We start from the raw sequence: 20,129 nt of genomic DNA, 5'->3' as shown, positions 1-20,129 counted from the left end.
CACCAAATAGCCATGCCTTACAACAGTGGTATGCAGAAGGGCATCTCCGAATGCACAAAATGTTGACCCTCGAAATGGCTGGACTACAGTAGCAGAAGACCATAAAGATACACTCAGTGTCCTCTTTATTTGGTACAGGAAGAACGTAATAAAGTGCCCACTGAGTGTATGATGCTTGGTACTGGTCTATCATGGCTGGAATACCATGTGGTGACACATCCCACTCTCAACATATAATACAGTACAAGCATGGTACTCTCTGCAGGATGACTTTTAAACAACTTGTGCATACTTTATCAATCATAATAATTATCCTGTATAATGAAATACTTCTCTTCAACAGGCCACTCATGAATTCAACAATAGTGTCAAGCTCAGTATTAGTTTATATTAGTTATTCACTAACCCTAATGTGATCTGAGCTCAGAGTTTTTCAGAGGAGTAAGTGCATCCTCAGGTACATCATCCTTTACCTTGGCTTGGTGGGAAGTGACCTATTCTGTTCTACACTATGCCCAAATATTCCGTACATTTATAAATCATTCCACTTGTGAGATTTAACACATGCTCTATGCTTTTCCAAACTTTGGAGTACGTTTCTCAGCCTGCCTTCATGACTATGACTGTCTGAGATTGAGGATTCCCTTGATTCCTCAGCAAATGTATTAATTCTTTTTACACACTGAACAATTCTGGGCTGGAAAAAAAAACACTAAACTGAGGCTGAAAGAGCCCCAGGCATGCAATGGTTAAATAAGACTTGCACTCTACGTCTTACTTAAATTGAATGTAAGCATTTATTATATCTAACTTTGAAATGATCTGCTCTTATGTCAACCTTTTGAACCAGTCTTCTACATTTGGCAAAGCATCAAGTGAATTACATGTAAGTACTTGATCAATAGTTATTTTATAATCACTATACTTCTGCACTGCCACCTGGTTTTGGCAGTTCAGTTATGGGTATGGGCCAATGGTATTGTATAACTTTGAGAATAATGGTCTCATCTCTGGCTCTATTTTCCTTCTGGGACAATAGAATACCGGATATGGTCTGCAATGAACATATTGTATCTTGCATTGTTCTCATTTCCTAAACTAGCCTTGAGTACTGGACATGTAGAATACTGCAAGTCCAATTCATTTTAAATGGGAAGACCAATGGCGGGGGAGCTGTGTGGCCTTGGTTGCTGAATGGATCAGGTCCTCATGTCACTGCGTTGCCTGTTGCAGCCACCCAGGAAAGAAGCGTCAGAGGCAGCATGGGTAAGAAGGAAGGTGCGGCGAGCGCTCTGGCATCCCTGCTAGGTTGTGGGCTGACCCTCCTGTTGGGGCTGCTCTCCTGTTGGTTTTCACTTGGTGTAAGATAAGCTGGATTACACTAGTGCATCATGAGAAAAGGCTACATGCTTGTTTCTGAAGAAACATGGCTCCAGGGCAACATTCCATGCACAATCAATCGGGGACTTTGACTAATATTTTTTGTGACAATCTGTAGTTTTGTAACTATATATGCTATGTGAGGGTGCTTTGTGAGATTGTATGTACAGTGTTTTGCACCCTGGCCCTGGAGGACCACTGTTTCATTTAACTCTATACAGTACACATATTTGGTTGAGTGACAATTAAACTTGAGCTTGAACTTGAAATTGAGGCATCGACTCTTGAAGATACCCTCAATGCTGGGGACAAGAATGTCTATGATGGAATTGGCTGATTTTACAATCCTTTGCAGCTTTTTCTAATTCTGTGCATTGGATCCTCCGTATCAGGTGGTGATGCAACCTGTTAGACTGGTCTTCATGCTGCCTCTGTATAAATTTGCTAGAGTCTTTGTTGACATATCAAATCACTTCAAACTCTTAATGAAGTATAACTCCCTGTGTGCCTTCTTTGTAATTGCATCAATGTGTTAGGCCCAGGATAGATCTTCAGAGGTATTGATGCACCATCAATAACTCTCGGAGATGTGAGGCGAGATATAGGCTTTTATTGTCTGGAAGAAAGAACAAGCAGCAATTGACCACCACACTACATCCTGGAGACTGAGGCCGGGGTTGTGTATCCAATCGCCTTTATACTGGGGTCTGTGGGAGGAGCCACAGGAGCAGTCAGCGGAGGGCGTGTCCAGACAGGTATATGTAGTTCTATCACAGGTATCAGCTTTTGCTTTCTTTGAAAATCCTTGAATGCTTCTTCACCATGTTGTCCTGCAACGTGAGCTGTGCTCCAATGTAACATATCTCATTGTAACCTACATTCAATGAGCCCAATCACTTTCTCCCTATTGAGGCTGCATTTTCTGCTTGGATGATAAAGATGAGCAATTTGAAATTTGCTACTTGTGAGTGACTGGAGTAGACATATGTCTAGTTGTTTATGACTTCTACTTACTACAGTTTGCCCTCTATAGCTATGTAATTCCTCTGTAGTTGCAGCAGCATAGTACCATAGCAGTTGGTGCAACACCATTACAGCATCAGCGACATGGTTCAGTTCTGCCACTTTGGGACAAACAAGCTATCAAGGATTTCATTAACTACAGAGCCTGCTTCAGCCCTGACAGTTGTCCTTTTCACTAAAATGCTGACTGGAGCGAAGAGAATGTCTGATATGAAGTTTGCATCTCTAATTTCTCCATGAACGCATGAAGGTCATATTTTCAGCACCACCCAATTGTTCTGAGGGATACAGACATCTTGAATTGGTGGATCAATCACAGGTATAATCTTTCATGGCCTCGTCACCTCATCAAGGTCCAGGCCCCACTCTTTGCTGTGGTTTTTGATATAGAACTGGATTCTTTTATATTAAAGATATAAGATTAAAGATTAGCTTTATTTGTCACTGAAACACACAGTGAAATGCATCATTTCTATCAAATCAAATCAAATCAGCTAGGATTGTGCTATGCAGTCTGCAAGTGTTGCCACTCTTCTGGTGCCAACATAGCATGCCCACAACTCACTAAACCTAACCATATATCTTTGGAACTTGGGAAGAAACTGGAGCACTTGGAGGAAAATCATACAGTCAAGGGGAGAACATGCAAACTCCATACAGAGAACGATGTGAATCTGATGCACCATCAATAACTCACTCTGAGAGGTAAGGCGAGATATCGGCTTTTATTGACTGAAGAAGGAACCAGCAGTGAGTGACCATCATATTACATCCTGGAGAATGAGGCAGAGGATCAGACCTCGATCGCCTTTATACAGGGGCCTATGGGAGGAGCCACAGGAGCAGTCAGAAGGGGGTGTGTCCAGACAGGCACATAGTTCACCACATTCACCCCCCCTTTGTTTGAAAGAGTCCGCATGTGGCGAAGTTTCTTACAGGTTAAGTCTTTCAGGTGGTCGAATCTGTCGCTGCGATCTACGTAGCACCGGCTGTGATTGCACCGATGCCGGCAACATTGGTGATTGCACAGGAGACGGAGGTTGTGCTGGTTCCAGCTCATGCATCTGCGAGGCTCCTGGTATATAAGTGTCATGAGGAGCCTATGTAGGGCCTGGTGAGCGTGGTGTCACCTCGGGTACAGGGTTCATAGTTACCGGAGAGTGTTCAGGGTAGTGGTCTGCTGCACCTGCGGGCGCCAGGTCGCGGATGGAGACCGTGTCCTCCCGCCCATCAGGTAAGACCACGTAAGCATACTGCGGGGTTTGAATGCAGAAGTTGAACCCTCTCGACCAGCGGGGAGTATTTATTGCTCCTCACATGTTTCTGGAGCAGCACTGGCCCCGGGGACATCAGCCAAACTGGTAGAGTGACAGACTTCCTGGGAAAAGAGAATAGGAGTTCGTGAGGGGGGGGGGGGGTGGGGCCACCATCCGATCACCTGGGCCCTCCAAGGGCTTGTGCTTGGCTCAATGATCCCCTCCCTGAGCAGCCACTGCACCTCTGACTGAATGAAGGCCCTGTCCCCCATGCTGTACCTCCTGCTTTTAGTCGCCACCGGTTTACAGTCGGGGTCAGGTTGGCGAACAGCGGCAGGGGAGGGACCTTGAGAGTGGAGAGACTGCAAGTGGTGTCAGTAGCGCAGCTGTCGTGTTGGATGGGATGTGTGTGTCGCTGTGTGTGTGTGGTCAGTGGTGATGATGTCCCACAGAACTGAGGATTCCAGACAGTGAGTGGTGGGAGGGGCCCGTCATATACCATAGTCACACTTTCGAGATGGCTCTGGAAGTCCAGCCCCAATAGCACAGGTGCACACAGTTTAGGCATGACCAGTAGCGCAAAGTTCCAATATTCTGTGCCTTGCACCACCAATGTCGCTACACAACCCGCCCGGATGTCTGTGGAATGTGACCCAGAAACCAAATGGATCTTCTGACTTACTGGCCGTGTTGTGAGTCCGCAACGTTGCACTGTGTTCGGGTGAATGAAACTCTTAGTGCTGCCCATGTCAAACAGGCATCTAGTCCTGTGCCCCTCCACCCGGATGTCCATCATGGACCTTGCAAGCTGGTGTGGGATGCTTTGGTCGAGAGTTACAGTGGCCAGAATTGAATCGCCGTCTTGGTGCCCAGTAAGCATCGGAGGATTGGGGGCAGGGCGTGCTGACGCCGACAAAGATGGCCGCTCACATCCGGGCATGCAAGATGGCGGCCCCCACGTTTCACCCGCAGCGCTGCACTCCGCTCACAGTTTAGACTTATAGACCTTGGCGAAATGGCCCCGCTTTCCGCAGCTGGAGCAGGTCGTTTCTCGCGCTGGACAGCGTTTACGAGGGTGCTTTTTGTGCCCACAGAAATAACAAAGCACGGGCTTCTGACGGGCTGCCGCTGTGGTCGGGTTCGGGGAGCTCGTGGAATCGCGACTGGCAGCGGCGATTTCGCTCGCAGGAGCTGGCGGTGGCGGGGTCTGAGGCGTCCATGGAACCGGCGGGGAATCGCGCGACTGGACAGCGTCGGCGTAGTGCAGCGCAGCTTCCAGAGTGTTGGCCGTCTCGATCGCCGAACGTAAGGTAAGGTCGGAGTGTTCCAGCAGCCGCTGGCGCATGTACACTGACCTCAGTCCCATCACAAAGGCGTCTCGCACCAGCAGCTCCGCATGTTGTTCTGCCTTGAGCGTCTTGCAGTCACAAGTTCGGACGAGTGTCTGTAGTGCTCGGAGAAACTCGGCGCTCGATTCTCCAGGCCGCTGTCGCCGGGTAGCTAAACGATGTCTTGCATGGACGGTGTTCACCGGCCGCAGGTACTGTCTTTTGAGGGCGTCCAGTGCCCCTTCGTAGGTTGGCAGGTCCCGGATAATGTAATAAACTTTTGGGGTGACCCTCGAGAGGAGAATTCTGTACATAATGGCAGGGTCAGTTGCACGAAGCTCCGCCAAGTATGATTGGAAGCATGCAAGCCAGTGTTCAAAAGCGAGAGCTGCTTCAGGGTCTTGAGGGTCCAAATCCAACCTTTCCGGACGTAAAACGGTTTCCATGTTTTAAAACTTCCAGTCAATAAAATTGATGCACCATCAATAACTCACTCTGAGAGGTAAGGCGAGATATCGACTTTTATTGACTGAAGAAGGAACCAGCAGTGAGTGACCATCATATTACATCCTGGAGAATGAGGCAGAGGATCAGACCTTGATCGCCTTTATACAGGGGCCTGTGGGAGGAGCCACAGGAGCAGTCAGAAGGGGGCGTGTCCAGACAGGCACATAGTTCACCACAGGATCAAACCCCATTCTTAGAACTGCCATTGTAAAGCATTGTGCTAAGTATTATGCTACTATGTTGCCCGAAGCAAACAAAGAATTATCTTCTGAGTGCACTGAAATGTCAGCCCAGATATGGGATTCAATTTACTGAACTTAAGCACATAAGCATCTCTACTTTCTCAGAATCTTGCACAGATTTGGTATGTCATTTAAGACTTTGAGAAAACTTCAGTAGATCCATTATAGAGAATATACTGACTGGTTGCATCGCAGCCTGGATATGCCTACCAAAAGCGATAGATACAGACCAGTCCATTACAAAAAACCCTCCCCACCAATGAGCATATTTTCAAGGAATGCTTCCACAAGAAAACACCATTCATCATCAAGGGCCCTCCCCATCTGGGCAATGCTCTCATCTCACTGCTGCCATCAGGAAAGAAGTGCAGGAGCCTTAGGTTCCACACCCGCCAGGTTCAGGAACGGTAATTACTCTTCAACCATCAGGTTCCTGAACCAGTGCGGACAACTTCACTTACCTCACCCCTGAAATGAGCACTGGACTCCCTTTCAAGGACTCTGCAACTCATGCTCTCAGTACTATTTATTTATTTATCTATCTATCTATCTATCTATCTATCTATCTATCTATCTATCTATTTATTTATTTATTTATGTTTTCTCTTCACCTTCTCTTGCACATTGGTTGCTTGCCAGTTCTTGCCAGTGTAGATTTTCATGTATTCTATTGTATTTCTCTGTTCTACTGTGAGTGCTTGCAAGAAAAAGAATCACAGGCCATACAGCATACATACTTTAATAGTAAATTTACTTTGAACTTTGAACTTGAAAAGCTGAGCGTTAAATCTTACTCCGAGGTATGTGCTGGTGGTTTACTTTCAGCTGACACTCAAGGATGCATACAGGCATTTCTGTTTTATATATACATTGGCAATATATCAAACACCCAACACAACAGAACCCTTTCTGAAATGACTGAAACAAAGTTAAACGAAAGCTTTGCCACTGGGCAGGAACTGTCTTTATGTGTCAAGGAAGGTTTTGCAACTAACAAGTAGTGTCAAAACTCCTCGAAGGGTACTTCTTTACCATCAGATTCTCTGTCCAGTTGTTCACTTGCTTGGACAAGTATAGTCCAGAGGGTGAATTAGCTCATGTGGTCATTACTCATCACAGATAAAAAGGTTTCTTTTCTTTTAGTTAAGCTTGCCTTGAAAGTAATTTTTCTGGCAGTTTACCAGCACAGAACCAAAGGATGTGTCACAAAGATTTTGAAGATCATCAAAGTAAAGTGAAAAACTTCAGGCGTCGTAAGATTGATTTTATTTGAGAGCCACCCACGAAGATCTTTTTAAGTCCTGCCCCAGGCAGAAGAAAGGCAGCTCAGTGAAAGGAGAAAGGAAGACATCTTTGGGTCTATCTGTAGCAAATGGTACAGGCAGTTGATGATTCTTTGTTGTCAACAAAATGTGCTTCAGAATCCATCACAAAAACTGTAATCCACTTTTGAAACTAAACCCTAAATTCACTTCCTCTGGAAATTCAAAAATGGAATGTAATTCAAATCTATTGAAAACCTTTTCCCAATTACTAAGGAAATAATACATGCTTGAACCTAATGCATTTCAGTGTGCTAAATTAAATGAATGATTCTTCCTGTGGTACAATCACCTTTCTGGCCCTTTGTAAATCCCAGCTATTTCTGATGACAGCAAACTACCCAACCAAAGCATCAAATGATTGATCAGGGAACCGTGAAATAGGACACAAATCAAAAATTATAGTACAATCCTACTTGAAAAGGATTGTAAAATATTGGCCTTTGGGATGGAGACAACAGCCATTTGAAATAATAATTCTTTTATAGGTTTAATAAAATATGAGATGGATCTTTTAAAGATCTTTATTGTGGCTATTATTACCTCAGGATTGTCACATTTCCAATAAATAGGAATCGAGTAAAATGTTTAGTATCCTAATCCTGTTCTGCCATTCAATTAGATCATGGCTGATCTATATCTTAACTCTATTGGTTCTGTTACCACAGTATTCTCAACTTACAAAACTCTATTTATCTTAGTTCCGAAATTTTCAATTGGCTTCCAGTCTCAGCAGCTTTTTGACAGAAGGTTCAATTTTTCCAGAAGACTTTGTTCAAAATACAGTTTCCTCTCATTATCTTGAACAACATGGCACTAATTTGAAGATCTTGCCTTCCATTTTGATGAATTATCCTCCTATTTTGATGGACTACCCTCCCCCACCAAAGGAGATTGTTTGCCTCAATTGTCACTATCTGATTCTGAAAACTTTTAGGAGCAGATGAAAATGATTGAGACAAACTATTTCCTCAGCTGGGAGTGGGGAGTCCATTATTCTGAAACTTTTTCAATCATTCCTAGACATTATATAGTTAAAGGAATGCAAGATTGTCCTCATAAATTGATCCTTATAAAGTTATATTGGCTTGGCATTTCAAAACGTGGTCCGGTATTTGGTCAATGACCTAATGATATGACTTTGAAAATGTTTTGTTGTCTTCCTGCAGGTGTCTTTCAGGTTTTGCTGGGCAGTTTTGTGAGAAAGAGATTGATGAATGTAATTCTGGCCCTTGCTTCAACAATGGATTCTGCCAAGACTATGTGAATGGCTACTCATGCATCTGTACACAAGGTAAGCTTTCAGTTACATTGTGCTACTAACAATTATTGCTGTACATTACTTCAGCCAGGTTTTGGGGCCGACAAGATGCCTCAGTCAAGAAACTGGTCCTGGTGGCCAGCTTCTTATGAATGGCTGAAGCTATTCTTGCGGGTCCTGGCAGGAGAACTTCAAGTCATTGTACTTCCATAAGGAAAGTTGCTAAGCTTATCTGTTTGGATTTCTTCTCACCTTTTTGACTTATCTCACAGGAAAGCCACATCAGTTTCCCCGATGAGCATTGAGAATTGGGATTAAATGAGTAATAATATGCATTCAGGTTGGAGAATAATGTACAAATGCCTTTCCATATTGGAAAACCAATTTCACATGTACTAAGGTACAGTGAAAAAACTTCTGTAAGAATGGTGTTGTGAGGGATAATAGATTAGCCATGATGGAGTAGCGGAGCAGACTCAATGTGCCGAATGACCTAATTCTGCTCCTATGTTTTATAGCCTTATAGTCTTAATGCCTTACATTAAAAATATCCATAACCCTCATTAGATGTGTAAGAAATGCCTCATTAAGTATCTTGAATTGGTTTTGTAAGAGAACTTGGGGTAAATCTTGTAACTTCTGATATAAATAGAAAACATAGAAAACCTACAGCACTATACAGGCTCTTCAACCCACAATACTCTGCTGAACATGTCTTTACCTGCGAAATTATCTAGGGTTTGGTTACCCATAGTCCTCTATTTTTCTGAGCTCCATATATCTGTCCAGGAGTCTCTTAAAAGACCCTATCATATCCGCCTCCACCACTGTCGCTGGCAGCCCATTCCACGCATTCACCACTCTCTGCGTAAAAAGCTTACCCCTGATATCTCCTCTGTACCTACTTCCAAACACCTTAAAACTGTGCCCTCTTGTGCTAGCATTCCAGCCCTGGGAAAAAGCCTCTGAATATCAATGCCTCTTATACACCTCTATCAGGTCTCCTCTCATCCTCCGTCGCTCCAAGGAAAAAAGGCCGAGTTCACTCAACTTATTCTCATAAAGCATGCTCCCTAATCCAGGCAACAGCCTTTTAGATCTCTTCTGCACATTTTCTATGGTTTCCACATCCCTGAATCTTGAAACAATCAGAGGATGGCTCTGAAAAATTGCGTTCAAGCTTTCAGATACCTGAGATTACAAAAAATTATTTGTACGTGAAAAGCGCTTTTCATTCTGTTAACAAAATATATAGCTTTATTTTAATAAAAATGGCCTCCATAGCTCAATGCAGTCAATGAATATCTAATAATGAAATAAAGAGATCAAATGTGTCTCTGCTCCCGCCAACCTAACATGAAATTTAGTAGCACCTACACCTGTCATTTCTCAATCAAAGTGTTGTTTTAATTAAGAAGATAAACTGCAACTGTTAGAAAACACCACAGTTCCTGGAAGTACAGAAGCAGATTCATGGTCCATAAAGACAAGAGATTCTGAAGATGCTGGAAATCTTGGTTAACACACACAGAATATTTGAGGAACAAAACAAGTCAGGCAGCATCAATGGAGGAGAATAAACTGTTGCAGTTTTGGGTCGAGACCCTTCATCAAGACATGAAAGGAAAGGTGATAAAGATGGAATGAGAAGGTAGGGGGTGGGGAGGGAGGACTCTCTGGAACTTAGAAGCACGAGGGGATCTAATTGAAACTTATCAAATATTGAAAAGTCGAGATAGACTGGGCATGAAGTGGATGTTTCCCATAGTGGGGGAGTCTAGGACCAAAGGGCATAGCATCAGGATAGAGTAATGATCCTTTAGAACAGAGATGAAGAGGAATTTCTTTAGCCAGAAGGTGGTGAATCCATGGAATTCATTGCCACAGATGGCTTTGAAGGCCGAGACGTTGGGTACGCTTAAAAGGAGTTTGATAGTTTCTTGGTTATTAAGGGTATCAAAGGTTACAAGAAGAAGGCAGGAGAATGGAGTTGAGAGGGATAATAAGTAAGCCATCATGGATTGGCAGAGCAGATGCAATGTGTCGAATGAACTAATTCTGCTCTTATGTCTCTTGGTCTAAACCTAGGGACCATAGATTGTGGTAAAGCTAATGAGGGGTCCTGAGGGGGACCTTTTTGTCCAGAGTGGAATACACTGCCGAAGAGAAGTGGAAGCAGAATAGCAGACCACATTTAAGAATGTCCAGACCAGTACCTGAATTGCCTTGGCCTTGAAAGTTGGAAGATAAACATAAGTGTTCATTGGTCAGCATGGAGCCAGAGAGTTGAATAAACTATTTCCAAGGAGTAGGACAGGACTTAATGGCTCTCTGTTACATACAGTATTTGCTTTAGATAGGTTAATTAGCACCAGGTGGATATAGTGGGTCCATGGACTCCAGGAGTCAGCCATTCTTGCCACGTCTCCTTGCTCTCCAGTTTCTGTGATCCTCTCCCACATACTGCATGTGGATATTTCTGAGTTCAGAATCAGAATCTGGTTTATTATCAAAGCCATATGTTGTAAAAATTCTTGTTTCATGGTAGCAGTGCAGTTTAAGACTTAAAATATTACTATAAGTTACAGAACAGAACCAAATCTACAGAGATGAATATATTTCTATCAAAGGCATCCATGAGGGAGAAATGTGACACGTGTCTGAAAACAGAGAGAGACAAAAGACAGGAAATTAAAGGTTAATACACAAAATAGTGGAGGAACTCAGCAGGTCAGGGAACATCTATGGAGGGGATTAAACAGTCGATTAAAGTTGGGTGTAATCCTTCCCACCATTGAGCACATCTACACAGAATGCTGTCACAGGAATGCAGCATCCATTATTGAGGATCTTCACCACCCAGGCCATGTTGGCTTCTCACTACTTCCTTCAGGAAGAAAGTTCAGGAGCTTCAGGACTCACACTGTCATGTTCAAGAATGGTTATTACCTCTCAACTATCAGGTTCTTGAACCAGAGGGGATAACTTTACTGAACTTCACTTGCCCCATCACTTAGTTGTTCCCACAATCTATGAACTCACTTTTAAGAACTCTACATCTCATATTCTTGATATTTATTGTTTGTTTATTTATTATTATTGTGGTGATATCATATGTCACATGTAAGAACGTGATTGGATGGAGCTATGAGCATGCACAGAAATGACAGAATGATCAAGAAGCTTGTATGTTAAGACATGGTTGCTGTTTGCTGTTAAATAAAAGTTCCAGTTTTAATTCTTCCAGAATATGGTTTGTTCTTAGTAACCCACGGTATGTTTAAAGAACACAACATGGTGTCAGAAGATGGTCTGGAAGAATAATTCGTTTCACTAACACAGGAGAAGTGAAGATAATTGGAAAAAATACACAATCTTTTTCATTGTTTGCTAACAGCTTTAAGAATGGAAGTTTTGCAACCTCGAAAAACACTTCAGCTGACCGAAAACATAGTTGAAAACTGGAAAAGATTTAAACAACATTTTGAAATTTATTTATCTGCGATCGGAGCAGGAAAAAAACCGGAAAAAATGTAAGCTGCCATTCTACTCCATGTGATTGGGGATGATGCAATTGAGGTATATAACCATTTTACTTTTGAGAATGAGGATAATTTGAATCTAAAATGATAATCGGCAAGTTTGAAGCGTTTTTGATACAGAAGCACAATGTGACGTATGAGAGATATAAATTCTTCACATGTAAGCAGAAAACTTCAAACGATTGATCAATTTGTTACAGAATTGAGAAACCACAGTAAAACTTGTGAGTTTGCAGAGCTGACGGACCCTCTCCTTAAAGACAGAATTGTTTGCGGCATTCTGGAAAACACTCTGAGAGAAAGACTCTTAAGAGAACCAGACGTAAATTTGGAAAAAGCTTTGATTCTTTGCAAAGCTTCAGAGACTGTGATGTCACAGGCTAAAGAGCTTTTTATCAAGAATGGCAGCGTAGATGCTGTAAAGCGCAAACATATTAGAAAAAATAATGAAGTGACAACGAAACCGACGGAGAGCAAGATGTCATCTGAAAGAAAAAAAACTTTGTGATCACTGTGGGTGGCAGCACCAACCTAAAATGTGTTCTGCGTATTGAAAAGTATGCAACGTCTGCCGTAAGGTTAATAATTTTTCACACTTTTGCAGAAGTAGAAACAAAATAAAACAAGTAAATGCAGCACTTGAAAATGAAAGTGAGGTGTTTTATAATGATGTGCTTTGTGAAAACAAAAAAGTAAGAATGACTGGTCTATGCCATTGCAAATGAACCAAAACATCATTCTGTTTAAACTGGATACTGGAGCACAAGTATATGTTCTTGCAGAATCTGAGTTTAATGCATTAAAGCCAAGACCAAAGTTACATCAAACAAATATAAAAGTGACTGGGTATTCAGGTACAGACATTCCAGTTAAAGGAACATGTGTGGCAAAAGTATCACACTAAAATATGGTGCACATGCTTTCATTTGTAATCGTGCCTAAGAATGTACAGTCAATACTTGGTTTATCTGCCTGTGAGAGACTGAATTTGGTGAAAAGAGTCTTAGTCCTGGACAGTGACACAGAGTCAGAATACAGTGAGTTGATGAAAGAGTATGGGGACTTGTTCAAGGCTAGGTTGTCTTCCAGGAGAGAAAATGATTAAAATTGACAACACAGTGCCACCAGTAGTACATCCATTATGTGATCAATTGAAAACAGAGCTTGACAGAATGGAACGGTTAGGAATCATACAAAAAATTGATGAACCGACTGAATGGGTCAATTCGCTTGTTACTGTTGATAAGAAAAATGGAAAACTGAGGATTTGCTTAGATCCAAGAGCCTTGAATCGAGACATTAAAAGAGAGCATTTCAAATTGCCTACCCATGAGGAAATTATATCACAGTTTGCTAGTGCAAAGTTCTTTAGTAAATTAGATGCATCCTCTGGATTCTGGCAACTTAAACTAGATGAACAGAGTTCAAAGTTGTGTACCTTTAACATTCCTTTTGCCAGATACTGTTTTCTTTGGCTTCCTTTTGGAATTGCATCAGCTCCTGAAGTGTACCATAAAACTATTCACATGCTATATGAGCACATTGAGGGCATAGATACTTCCATGGACAATATTATTGTTTGGGGGTCATCTAATCAAGAGCATGACGCCAGACTTTGAGGCAACACGCAAAGCAAAGTTGAATAAAGACAAATGTCAGCTAGTAGTGACTGAACTTACATTTGTGGGCGATATCATCAGCAGAGAGGGTGTGCATCCTAATCCATTGAGGGTTTCTGCTATTGAGAACATGCCAAGACCACAATGTAAAAAGGATGTTCAAAGGTTTATAGGAATGGTCAACTACATGGGAAAATTCATACCCAATCTTTCAGAACAGCTTGCTCCATTGAGGAAGCTAACAGAAAAGAAAAATTAATAGAGCAGGAATCATGAACAGGAGAAGGCATGGCAAAATCTCAAGAAAGTGCTCACTAAAGAACCTGTGTTGAAATACTATGATGCTGAGAGACCCATCAAAATCTCATGTGATGCATCTCAAGCAGGCTTAGGGGCAGTATTTCTCCAAAAACATGATCAGGAATGGCTATCGGTGGCATATGCATCTCGTGGATTATCCGATCCAGAAACAAGGTATGGCCAAATTGAAAAAGGATTGCTCAGTATTCTGTTTGCTTGTGAGAGATTTCATCAGTTTGTGTCAGAGCAATCTATTGATGTTGAAATCGATCATAAATAAGTGACTGTCCTTTGCAAATTCAGCAAATGATGATCAAATTGCAAAGGTATGCATTGAATGTGTCATACACACCTGGAAAATTCATGTACACAGCTGACACACTTTCCAGAGCTGTGGATCTAATAACAAAAAAGTCACTGCAACATTATTGATGTTCAGGTATTTATTGATATGGTCATAGAAACTGTACCTGTTGCTCCCAAAAAGTTATAACTACTGCGTCTTGAGACAGAGAAGGACAACATTCTCAGTCAGGTAATACAAGTGGTGATGGATGGATGGCCAGATAATAGGCCGGACTGTACCTCAGAAGTACAAGAATATTGGAACCACAGATCAGAACTTTATGTTGTGGATGGTATATTGTACAACTGTAGCAGAATTGTAATTCATAAAGTCTCTGAAAAGAAATGCTTGGGAAAATTCATGAAGGCCTCCTAGGTATTGAGAAGTAAGAGAAGGGTGCAGAAAGTAATGTCTTCTTGTTGAATATGCTTTAAGTACCAACCTAGCAACCCTAAGGAGCCATTGCATCCACAACCTAGTCCTCAGAGACCTGATCAGAAGGTAGGCGTTGATCTGTTTGTAACTGACAACAAAGATTATCTATTAATAACAGATTACTATTCCTTGTATCTGAAGTGTGTGGTTTGTGCAGAATAACAGCAGATAATGTAATTACATGCATGAAATCAGTTTTTTTCCAGACGTGGTGTACCCGATGAAGTTTTCACAGACAATGGTCCACAATTCAACGGTGAATGCATGAGACATTTTGCTCAGGAATGCGGCTTTGTTCATACAACATCCAGTCCATTTTTCCCTCAGTCCAATGGATTAGTTGAGAAGTCAATAGGAATTATGAAGAAGCTGATGCACAAAGCAAAAGATAGTGGAGGTGATTTTTTAAAGCTTTGTTTGTCTATCGTATTCAGCTCAGCTCTTGATGGGATACCATTTGAGATCCAATCTGCCAATAAATGAGAGTTTTCTGAGAACAGAGAGAGGTGAACAAGTGAAAAGATGGAAAGATGGACACAAAGCAAAGCAGAAAACGTACCTTGACAGATGTTCTCATCCATTACCTGAACTGCACCAAGGAGATGAAGTGAGGATACAAGACAAAATGAACACATGGACACAGAAAGCTGCAGTACTTGAGGAAGTACAACCCAGATCATACATGGTCCAAACAGAAGAAGGAGCAGTATTAAGAAGAAGTCACAAAGACCTCAAGAAAAAGCCAACTTCAGAGTTTCCGTTAACTGCTGCAGACCAGACAAAACATGAAAATACCAACAAAACACAAGAACTGTGGAACCACTTAGAAGGTCTACTCATGTTTGTAAAGCCCCAGAGAGACCGATAGAGACAGGTTAAATTATGCATTTGTTTTGATTAATGTTGCAATTTGCTTTTCTTTTTTTGGAAAGGAAGATGTGGTGATATCACATGTCACGTGTAAGAATGTGATTGGACGGAGCTATGAGCATCGCAGAAATGGCAGAATGATCGAGAAACTTGTATGTTAAGACATGGTTGCTGTTTGCTGTTAAATGAAAGCTCTAGTTTTGATTCTTCCAGAATATGGTTTGTTCTTAGTAACCCACGGTACGTTTAAAGAACACAACAATTATTATAATTTGTTTTTTTCTTTCTCTATCTGCAGATTGTTTTCTTTTGCACATTGATTGTCTGTCCTGTTGGTGACGGTCTGTCATTGATGCTCAGAATCAGAATTAGAATCAGGTTTATTATCACTGGCATGTGTCATGAAATTTGCTAACCTAGCAGCAGCAGTTCAATGCAATACATAATATAGAAGAAGAAGAAATAATAATAATAAATCAATCAATCAATCAATTACAGCATACATATATTGAATAGATTAAAATTGTGCAATAATCAGAAACACTATATATTAAAAAAGTGAGGTAGTGTTTACGGATTCAATGTCCATTTATGAATCGGATAGCAGAGGGGAAGAAACTGTTCCAGAGTCGTTAAGTGTGTGTCTTCAGGCTTCTGTTGTGTTTCTTGTATTTAATCTGAATGCCTGCAGGAGAATGAATCTCAAGATTGTATTAGGTGATGTGGTGACATATATGTACCTTGATAATAAATTAACTTTTAAGTTGATGTTTTGAGCTGAGACCATTCATCTGGACTGGAAAGGATGGAGGAAGAAGCCAGAATAGTAAGGTGGGGAGAGGGGTTGGATGGAGGGGAAGGAGTACAAGCTGACATGTGATAGGTGAAACTAGGTGAGGGGGAAGGTGGGATGAAGTAAGAGTTCAGGAGGTGATAGAAGGAAGAGTTAAAGGCCTGATAGGAGAGGAAGAAAGAGAAGGATTCACAGTTCAATAACTATCCTTCTTTAAATAAAATATTCTCGTTAAGTCCTCTGTAAAAACAGATAGTTGCTCAGTTGTTTGCGTGAAGGTTCAAAGTTTGATAAAATGTCATTAAGTGTAACAAGCATCAAATCTCCTGCTATATTTAGATTTCACATCACATAAAATGTTGTTATGGATTATTTAATGTAGCAGCTTGTGGTGTGTCGAAGGCGGAGACAGCTGATGTGTCTTTCAGACTAATCTAGTTCCAATCTTTCCTCTCCTGGACGTAAGGGATCCTATGGCACTATAACAGATGTTTTGGAATTGCCACTTTCTTTTTGTGGGGTCTTGCTGTTTGCAATTAGCTGTCCCGCTTCCTCTATTGCAACAGTGACTGCACTTTGAAAAGGCTTAATTAGCTGTGAAGCATGCAGGGACTTCCCAAGGTCATGGAAGGTCTCTCTCACAGTGCAGCAAGAGGAGTATTGGAGTGTCATCCGAGATTTAAGTCTCTGAAAAAAGGAACAACACCCCTGACATCCTGACTGAGCCACACTCCAGTAATTTGAAATGTAAGCCAAGTCATAGAGTTTGCCATCTGCTCTTCAGAGCAAAAGTATATAACAGGGAAAACAAAACTTGAATGCAGTTACATCTGAGTTTGTGGACATTACACACTCACTGGCCACATCATTAGGGGCCTCCTGTGTCCAATAAAGTGGCCACTGAGTGTACAATAGGGAAAACAAAACTCGGGGTTTGTAAACATTATATAATCAAAGCTAGTAGCACAGTAGCATAGTGGTTAGCACAGCGCTTTACAGTATCAGTGATCTGGGTTCAATTCCCACCGCTGCCTGTAAGGTGTTTGTACTTTCTCCCCGTGAATTTGTAGGTTTCCTTTGGGTGCTCTAGTTTTCTCCCACAGTCAGAGATGTACCAGTTGGTAGGTCAGTTGCTCATTTTAAATTGTCCTGAGATCAGGCTAGATTAAATCGGGGAATTGCTAGACGATGTGACTCAAAGGGCTAAAAGGGCTTATTCCGCGCTGTATAAATAGAATCTAAGATTCAGCTGTGGGAAGTAGGGAGATAGAAGATATGGGAATTGTAGAAAAGTCCATAGTATAATATGCTGCGTGAAATTTAAATTTGTACGCTGTCCTAAATTTTCTAGTTTAAGAGATTAATACAAGTCTTCAAAGGTAAGATATCAAAACATCATTGACATCTTTTCAGGAGATGACATTTCTTACAGATCATCCAAATGGCAGTTTTTTATATATAAAATTCTGGTGTTGTGAGAATGAAAGCAGATTTAATAACCTTCTCCTTTCATGGATTTATATTTATACTTAAGCTTCAAATTAGTAGTGATTTTTATCATGTTTTATTTCAGGTGCTCAACTTTATTTATTTCTCAAATCCAATCTTCTATCATTTTTAGTGATTTTTTATGATCATTAACAAATATTATCTGCAGTTGTGCAAGTAAGGGAATAATTCCCTTGGAGACTGCACATCATTATATCATTTCTGTATTTATTCTGCAGTTATTTTTGTACTGAACATTGGTGCATTAAATATCCCACTCTACTGCACAGGAATTTTATCAGAGACAGATATCCACAAAGACCTGGGGGTGGGAGGGTAGCTGACCTAAGTGTGGTTCAATAGGTAAGTTTATTCACAGAGCATCTTAGAGGAACCAGAGTGGAAATTTACGGAGGGAGTAGGAGCAGATAGTAGTGTCAGCCTGAAGCCTTATCAGCAATCATTCAGTAATAACTACCAAAGACCTGCAGGATTATAGAGAAGTGCAGACAGGTAATCAGAGAACCTGAAAAGACAGCAGAGGGTAATGCTGATTACAGGAATGATGGGTGAATGATGGGTTCAACATCAGCAGCTCAATCAGCACTAATGAGGAGGGATAAGCACTTGACGTTTCTGGGTGAGACCCTTCATCATTAGTTACATACACAAAATACTGGAGGAACTTAGCAGGTCAGCCAGCATCTATGGAGAGGAATAAAGAGCTAACATATTAGGTCAAGAACCTTCAACATGAGATGCAATGAAGGGTCTTAGCCCAAAATTCTGCCTCCATAGATGCTACCCGACCTACTGAGTTTGTCCAGCACTTTGTGTGCATTGCTCTGGATTTCAAGCATCTGCAGAATCTCTTGTGTTTTTAAGTTAGTTCAGTTTGGGGATTAGCAACAGAGTTTGTGATGAGCTCCAGTTAATTGTGACTTATTGAAGGCCAGTTTCTCCCAGACCACTCTCAAATTGTTCTTCAAACCCCCACTCCTTCCTCATCTGTATGAATGTCTCTCAGTTTTCAAATCTTTCTCATGTTATACAGTTTTTGTCTCTTTGTTTTCTGACAGGGTGGACAGGATCTCACTGCCAAGTGGACATTAATGAATGTCAACCAAATCCATGTGTCAATGGTGTTTGTTTCCAGAAGACTCCCCGGCCTGGCTACACCTGCTTCTGCAGCCCAGGATTTGTGGTGAGTCGCCAACTGACTGCACAGCTCAGTTCAATAGTGTTCTGTTCGCACTTTTACTATGAAATAACACTATGCAGATTTTACTCTGCGGTCAGATTTCTGAACTGACAATGAACCCAACACTCAGTGGCCACTTTATTAGGTACACAGCACAGCTACAATTAATGCAAAAACTAATCAACCAGTCAAGTGGCAACAACTCAGTCCAGACATGGTCAAGAGGTTCATTTGCTGTACAGACCAAGCAAGAAATATGAGCGAAGTGACTTTAGCTGTAGAATGATTGTTAGTGCCAGACAGGGTGGTTTGAGTATTCCGAAATTACTAATCTCCTGGGATTTTCACACACAATACTCTACAGAGTTTACAGAGAATAGTGCGATAAACTAAAAAACAACAAGTGCGCAGTCGTTCTGTGGCAAAACACCTTATTAATAAGAGAAGTCAGAGGAGAATGACCAGACTGGTTCAAGCTAACAGGAAGGTGACAGTAACTCAAATAACCACATGTTACAACAGTAGTGTGCAGAAGAGCATCTCTGAATGCACATCACATCAAACTTTGCAGTGAATGGGCAGATGACAGTGAACATGCAGAAATATTCTCAGTGGTCACTTTATTAGGTTCCTCCTGTACCTAATAAACTGTCAACGGAGTGTATATTTTTTATTCTAATTTATAGTATGTTTGTGTATTACACTGTTCTGCTGCTACAAGACAACAAATTTCATGACATATGTCAGTGAAAATAAACCTGATTCTGGTTTTGAAAACCTGCCACAAAAACCATCTCTGTGGTTCCATGCATCCAGTTGGAAAGAAAGGGTTGCATATGTAGCATGCCCCCTATGTGTTCACTAAATAGTTTCACAACGAATGATGCAATGTTGATATGTTAGCGTATGATAGGAACCAGAGAAGGCAAATTATGCACAGCAAGTCCCCACAAAGCAGACATTTAGACAATACTAGATTATTAATTGCTCTGATCTTACAGGAGAGATACTTTCATCCATGTGCCTGTCCAAGAGGCTCTTAAATACCAGTAATGTTTTAGCCTCCACCACCATCCCTGGCAAGTCATTCCAGGCACTCACAATCCTCTGTGTAAAAACTTACCCCTGATGTCTCCCCTAAACTTCTTTCCCTTAATTTTGTACATATGCCCTCTGGTGTTTGCTATTGGTGCCCTGGGAAACAAGTACTGACTAT

General features: G+C 41.5%; 1 protein-coding gene across 1 annotated transcript in view; it reads left to right on the top strand.

Annotated features, from left to right (window-relative positions):
* The window catches only part of LOC132401336 (protein eyes shut homolog), a 1,222,700-nt gene that overhangs the window by 836,827 nt on the left and 365,744 nt on the right, over positions 1-20,129 (top strand). Inside the window, exons 22-23 of the mRNA XM_059983465.1 lie at positions 8,228-8,352; positions 18,792-18,916. Coding sequence (XP_059839448.1) covers positions 8,228-8,352; positions 18,792-18,916 — 250 coding nt within the window. The remainder of the gene's footprint in view (positions 1-8,227; positions 8,353-18,791; positions 18,917-20,129) is intronic.

The sequence above is a fragment of the Hypanus sabinus genome, chromosome 10 (genome assembly GCF_030144855.1).
Source record: "Hypanus sabinus isolate sHypSab1 chromosome 10, sHypSab1.hap1, whole genome shotgun sequence".
Taxonomy (NCBI): domain Eukaryota; kingdom Metazoa; phylum Chordata; class Chondrichthyes; order Myliobatiformes; family Dasyatidae; genus Hypanus; species Hypanus sabinus.
The sequence above is the reverse complement of the archived record's forward strand: the minus strand, read 5'-3'. Positions and strand labels throughout refer to the sequence as shown.